At 48.3% G+C, this 7,092-nt stretch overlaps 1 protein-coding gene across 1 annotated transcript in view; it reads left to right on the top strand.

The window, feature by feature from the left end:
- The window catches only part of PHKA1 (phosphorylase kinase regulatory subunit alpha 1), an 87,567-nt gene that overhangs the window by 24,795 nt on the left and 55,680 nt on the right, over nucleotides 1-7,092 (top strand). Inside the window, exons 5-7 of the mRNA XM_025205952.1 lie at nucleotides 2,165-2,333; nucleotides 4,783-4,865; nucleotides 6,389-6,469. Coding sequence (XP_025061737.1) covers nucleotides 2,165-2,333; nucleotides 4,783-4,865; nucleotides 6,389-6,469 — 333 coding nt within the window. The remainder of the gene's footprint in view (nucleotides 1-2,164; nucleotides 2,334-4,782; nucleotides 4,866-6,388; nucleotides 6,470-7,092) is intronic.

The following is a 7,092-nucleotide window of genomic DNA, read 5'->3' on the forward strand; positions in this document are numbered from 1 at the left end:
TCTTTCCCTCTGCTATTTCATGTCAGGCTCTTTCCCCATCAGGCTGTCTCATGTCTTGCTTGGCTTATGCCCCATGTATGAACACTGCATATGTTCACAGTATCCCGACCACTGCTTTTTAGGTGTGTATGTCTGGTACTGAAGCCATCCCACAAAAGCTCTCTGCAGCCAAAGCTTCTCTCCCTTTCCACCCTGTAGTGCCAGCTGGGATTTATGGTGATGCTTGGTCTGTTGATATAGCATGAACAGAACTTGCTGGATTCCATTCAGTTTCCCCTCTCTTGTGGCATTAAAATCTCAGCCCTGATGCCCTGGAGCAGGGGTAATTGAGAAGTACCTAATGGCCTCCCATTCCAAAAAGTACCATTGCTCTGACACCTCCAGGAACATTTCCATTTTTCTTCTCTCCCCCAGCCAGACCCTATGGATGAGTAGGAGGTGGATGTGTGAGACTGTGTAGAGGTGTGTTTGTTTTCTCTCACCCTTTCCATCACTGTGAAGAGTGAACTTGTGTCAGTGTCCTCTCCTGTACATCTGGCTAATCTTTGCCATTTAAAATAGCTCTGGCCTTGGGACTTCACATAATTGTGTCTCTTTCCTGCTTCCCACTACTTGCTTCCAAGTTTCCTGCTGCTGAGGCCACCAGGCAGCTGCATTGTACCTTGAGCCAGTGAAAGTGCTCCAACATAGAACCAACTTCCTAGAGAAGTGGTGCTGGCTTCTACCCTGGGAGTCTTTAAGAGGAGGCTAGATGAACACCTGCTGGAGTCGTTTGACCCCAGTACTCTTTCCTGCCATGGCAGGGGGTCGGACTTGATGATCTGCTCAGGTCCCTTCCGACCCTACCGACTGTGAAACTATGAAACATAAACTGCCCCATTACCTGCATGATGGCTGCACCTAGAATTGGCATGCAATTGCACAATGAAGCTGTGAAGCCATGTATCAAGTGCAAATGTATCATGTCTTATTCCTGCTAGTTCTCCTGCTTTTTGTGTCCCCGCTCTCTGTTGTTGTTCTTCTCTGGACTTTCCCCATTCATCTATTTCTGTTTCACTGCCTGACAGCTTTTTCCAGCTTCCCATGACCCATGTAGCTTCAGTTGCCAGCCTCTGACAGGAGCAGTCCTGTACACAGTCTTTACTCTTTCTGGCTGAGGAGAGGGTGCTCCTGCTCTCCACTTTCTAGATCCTCTCCATTTAGTATAACTGCCAGCTGGGCTGTGCCATAACCAGATGCACAGAAAATGCCAGCACTAGTGATGGCTGCTGCTTCCTTGGTTCCTTAGCTACTTTAGAAGAGTCTAGAGCCTCCCATCCCCACCCCGGCCTTCTCATTCTTGGAATGTGATGGACACATTACGGCAATAGTTCCCTCCCCCCTTCCTTCTGAATTGTTTTAAGTGCAAGTGTTGCAGTGTTTGCCCTGTGTGTGCCACAGCAGTGCATGCTGTGTAGGGGGAGGGTGACTTTAAGACTTGACTAGGCTGTTTGGAGACTGGCATATTTCAGTCTCACTGGTAGCCATTGCATCCTGCAGGAAATGCACCATGCCTCCCCTTCATCCTTGCTGTGTTGGCTTTTAAACCTAATGGTCACAGCAGCATAAAGGAGCCAATGCGCCTACACTTTGTGGGTTGGGGACACTGGAATCCAGAACACAAGCAGGCCCCACAGTTAATACCCAGTGCTTGGGACCTTGGTGTGGAGTGAGGCATGGGTGGGTGGGAAAGAACAGCCTTTTCTGTATCGGGGCTCAGGCATGTACTCATGTTCTCCCTGTTTTACCAGATGAATTTGGGTCTCCTTCAAGTTATCCATGCCCCTCATGTTAATTTATGCACTTGTGAAACCCCTCGATGGGGCCTCTGGGGTCAAGGGCCTGTCTTGCCCTGACTAGATGTGGTGCTGTTCTAGCAGTAATGTGAGGTTACTGCTGATTTCCCAGCCCTGCAATTCCTAGCAGGTAGCACTTCCAAGAAACCCTATAACTTGAATCTGTTTATTTTGAAGTGTCTCCATAACCTGTTTCTAGGGCTGTGTGGTGGGTTGATCTGTGACATGGTGACAGATTTCTGTTGTTCCTACCCTGCCCTCAGCTGCTGGAGCTTGGACAGGGTGGAATGGAAGCTAATGGACTTTTTTTTTGTAATGGCCTGCTCCAGATGGACAAGGTGGAGGCGTTCAAATACAGCCAGAGTACAAAGGACAGCCTGCATGCTAAATACAACACGCACACCTGCGCAACTGTGGTTGGAGATGATCAGTGGGGTCATTTGCAGTTAGATGCCACCTCACTTTATCTGCTCATGTTGGCACAAATGACAGCCTCAGGTAACACTTCTGAGCATTTCTATGGTTCTAATTACAGTGGCACCTTCTAAATATTTGTGAATTAAACCTCGCTCAGCCCTGAGAGTCAGTAGCAGTATTCTCATTTTGCAGATGTGGAAAGCAGCTTAAAGAAGGAATAGATGCATGATATACAGCTCTACTGGCCTAACTTAGTTGAGTCTGGTGTAGATTTATGGATGTTTACATTGGTGTAGGTGTCCCATGTCTAGAGCTATTCTGTGTTAGCTGTTTGTTGTAGGCAAGCACTGTTACCTGCTCCCCTTCACCAAATGACAAGGCATTGTAATAGCATCTACCTTGAACAGCTGTCCTGGTCATGTCTGCATTGGGATTCTGTGTGATTTTTATGTTGGTTTACACTGGAGCTTCTCAACTGGGGACCTGGCCCATGAAGGGTTAATTTGCAGCCTCTGCAGCATCTGACTGTGACTCCTCTCATTGCTCCTGCTGCACCACTAGCCAGATATTTCCAGACTTATACTTTCTACACTGGCCCAGGGGATGGTGTGGCATAGTCTGCAGTGCTGGGGAAGCCCACAGCATGCTATGGTAGGTGAGCCCATGGCTGGGTGCCTGTGCATATGGTGCACCAGTAGGGGTGCCCCCTTGTGGCCCCTGCTGGTGCTGCTCCTAAGTTCCCCAGCTGCTTAAGAGTTGGGCAGCCCTTGTGTACAGCACCAATGTTAATTACATAAATTACATAAACAGCATAAATCTATTGTGCATCCAAGCCGAGAGGTATACAACTTGCTCAATTTGCCCAGAAAGGCTGTGGCAGAATTCAAAAGGGAACCCAGACTTCTAATCCCAGTGCTGCACTCAGGTCATAACAGTAAATTACTGACCAGTAATTTGGCTCCTGGGTTTACCTACAATCCGAGTAACACAAGGACTAGTTGTTAAAGCAGAACCAAGAAACCAGAAGATCTGGAACCAGATGTTGCCTTTGCTGGAGGTATGTTATGCAGATCTGGTTACCTGACTACTTCCTTGTGTCTCGGTTCCCCACCATGTGTTAAAGGAGGATGATAATACTGACCTGTCTCAGAGAGTTTGGGAGGGTTCATGAATTATAGGGTATTAAAAGCTTTCAGGGAAGGCTGTTTAGAAGGACTGAGCATTATCCAGCTCCACCAGTTGCCTTGTTGCTGGTAGAGAGACCCCCAAAGTGAGACTCTTTTAGGCCATATCTGCTGGAGGAACTGCACAGGAGGTTGCTCAGCCTGTGTGGAGAATTCATCCTCTGTTCCTTGCAGCCAATTTCTACTCTGTATAGATCAGTACAGGGTTGCAGGGGCTGAGGTGGACAATCAGATCTGTCCTGATGTGATGCCATGTATCCTAAAGGCCTCTGTTATAACCCTGCTTCAGAGAGTGCTTATCCTGCCATTACTGTGCATCTTCATGGTGCAGTCTGGTTGCTGACAGGTTGAATCAGCATACTTAGCTGTGCATGGGCTTTCTTACACAGATAGTGAAGTGCCTACAGCCTCTAATCTGTTATGTATAATAAGTACAGCATGTCTGGTGGCTGCTGGCAGCACAGGTTCAAATTTTGCCTTGGCATAAGTGGATGCAACGTGACAAGAAGCCAGAGCTCTGTGAGTCTGTGCTGAAGCATGTTTACAGGGGATGGTGAGGGGAATCGGCTTCTATCTATACCTCCTCTGGGGATAGAGGGCTCCATTTCCTGACCTCAAGCTGTCATCTCCACCAGGATGAAAGGCATTTTACTTTTTAAAACCAATTTGCACTCCCCATTCACTTCCGAAAGCTGGGACTAGCAGGTATAGCTACGGTAATGTTAAGTAGTACATGGACCAGATTTAAGCTAATACAAGAGATTCCATGCACACAGGTTTAGCCAAATTTGTGTGATGTCTGACCTTTTATTAAGGTGTTGGAATGTGTGTGTAACTTACCTGGGACTGAAACGTGTTGCCTGAGCTCTGCTTCTTTCTCTTGGTCTAGAAGGCTGGGGAATGCCATAGGAATGCCCCCTGCTTATGACTTTGCATCCATTGTTATCACATAAACCCCCTTCTGACCCCCAACCAGGGGTCTGAGTAGATTGAAGCCCCATTGCCCTTCTCTCAGTAAGAGAGAGTCTCTGTTCCAAACCCACCTACACCCTAAGATCCTAGTGGACCCTCACTTCATTCAGTGGGATTCCCTAGTCTCTTGTTATGTGGTCAGCTTATCATGAGAGCACACAAGGATGGGGTGGGTTTATGTGAAAGACTCACTAAAGTATGGGATGGGCAGGAGATGAGTGACAGCTGCTGACAGTTCTAGCTAGGAGCAAGCTGATGGCTTCAAAGTTTGTGTGCATCTCATCGAGGTAAATGGATAGTGAATGTGGATTTGCTGATTATATGGCCTAGCTTTAACTTACAGGAGTTTATAGTTTTTCCTCTCTCTTCTTCAGGGCTTCACATAATCCACAGCCTGGATGAGGTCAATTTCATACAGAATGTCGTCTTTTACATTGAAGCAGCCTACAAGACTGCAGTGAGTAGCCCTTTCCCAACCCATCCTCAGCTGAGTGTGAAGATCACTCCCTGTTTTCCTTCAGGGGAGGTTAAAGGTGGTAGGAGGGGGAATTCTAGATTGGATTCTGGGCCATGTGTGCAGGGGTGAGTTTGTTATTGTTTTTTATGGCATGACTTAAAGTGCATTGGTCACTGTCAAGGGCTTGTGCTGCCACAGTCCAAACCTGCTCTCTGGCTGTTGTGCAGAACTTATAGCTGTGCCTGGCAGAGGGCCAACAGAAAATGTCCTGTGCTTTTCTGCTGCAGTGACACAGAACTGGAGGAGCTGAGCAGCTCTGTGTGTGGCAGGACATAAAGGGTTGCTACTGCCTCAGTGTGCCAGGAACCAAAGGAGTCCCAGGTCGCAGGCAGGGCCTCCATGCAGGCTGAGCTCCACTCCTCCTTCTCTAGCAGCACAACCCTTGGCCATTTGAGCCCAAAGGAAATCAATGGTAATAGAACAGGCCTTGGACACCCAGCTGAGGAGTTCTCTGTGCTGCAGTGGTGTGCACACGTGGCCTGTTCGGACCAGTGGCAGGCACCCTCTGATGCTAGTTCTAAGTGTGCTTACTGCTGAGACGCACATGGTCACCCCTTGACATCATGCATGCTTTTTGGCACAGTTTGGTCTATTTTGGTGTAACCCAAATGCACTTTCAGGCTTCCTGTTTGTCCTCAGAACATGCATTTTTGCCGTGAGCTAGGGATACTTTCCAATTCTTGTGTCAATCTCCTAAACTCCTCATCCAGTTCTATACTATTTGCAAACCACAAATGGGATTTTCAATAGTTTCCCAGCTGGTTGTGGCTGGGGGTGGGGGGCAGTGCTTCAAACAAGCACTGGGCCAGGCTGTATGCTCACAGTGGGGCCCCTTGGCCCTATCACCTGAACTCGGCGGACTTTGGAGAGGCAGTGTTGTCCCCTGCATGGGGCACTGTCAGGAGCTCAGAGTTGGAAGACTGGTTTTGCCACTCATTTTGCTGTGTGTGACTGGGCATGCTGCTGTCTTTGCTTCTATGTCCCCAGTTATATAATGGGGTTATAATGCAACCTACCTTCTGAAATCTACAGTTGGCAAGTCTGATTTGGGCTTCACATGTCCAGGGCTGGAGGCCTGCAAGTTCCTATAGGGCTCTGCTGGGACAGCAGCCTCATGTGTAGGCGACTGTTCCAGTAAGCACGGCAGTTTTTAATAAACAGATTCCGTATTTGAATAGGATTGTAGATTTACAGTGAGCTTTGACCCAGCTCATAACTTTGTAGGAGAAGTGTTGTGTTGGGGACCCTGTAAGATACTTCTCTCTGCCTTGTGTGGCTTCGTAGTACAGAGGTTCCCTGTTGCTTACAGTTAGGCAAACATGAACCAAAGGGCTGTTTTCTCGTCGTCCTGTTCTGGTCTATGGCTCTGCCTTGCGAATTGCTGTGGCCTCCTACTGTTTAGCATCTCCCTGATAGGTGTCATGAGCACTCCTGCCTCACTGATGTCTTTCAATTTGTAACAGGACTTTGGGATATGGGAGCGTGGAGACAAGACGAACCAGGGAATCACAGAGCTGAATGTGAGTTCGGTTGGCATGGCTAAGGTGAGCAAGAAGGGCGCAGGAACAGGGCGGAGTTCCTCACTGACATTGAAATTACATTTCTCCTGGGATATGGTGACAAGCTGTGCTGGAGTGACTGCACTGTTGAGCTTGGATGCAGCTGTCTCTGTACTTGCCCCTGTACTTGGCATCAGTTACCAACTGGCCTTGTTAGCCAGGCTCAGCAGCTCTTTGTAAGAGCTTGAATCTCTAGAAGGTGTTTGGCCTATCTGTAGCTAGATCACACAAGGGGAGATTTTCTCCTAGGCTATCAGGGCCTGGTATTCTATGCTGCCTGATTGGGCCAAGATAACTCTGTTGCCCCAAATAACCACTTTATGTAACTGGTTCAGTTATGGGGAGTAGAGGTGCATCATTACATTTGTCCATATCATATTGGCACTGATAAAAGGAAAATTGACATTATTGGCAGTCGGTGTTTTTTGGCTGATGTGGTCAATAGTGTCACCGATTTAAATGCCATGTGCATGCATGTAGCTGCAGCATGCATGCAACCGGCCCACCAGCTTGGAGAGCAGTGTCCAGCCAGTAAGTTTGTAGGCGGAAGAGGCATGGGGAAGGGAAAGGGCGGGGGGGGAGGGGGAGATTGAAGGGGTGGGGGCAAG

This window comes from Alligator sinensis, unplaced genomic scaffold, assembly GCF_000455745.1.
Source record: "Alligator sinensis unplaced genomic scaffold, ASM45574v1 scaffold619_1, whole genome shotgun sequence".
NCBI classification, from domain to species: Eukaryota; Metazoa; Chordata; order Crocodylia; family Alligatoridae; genus Alligator; species Alligator sinensis.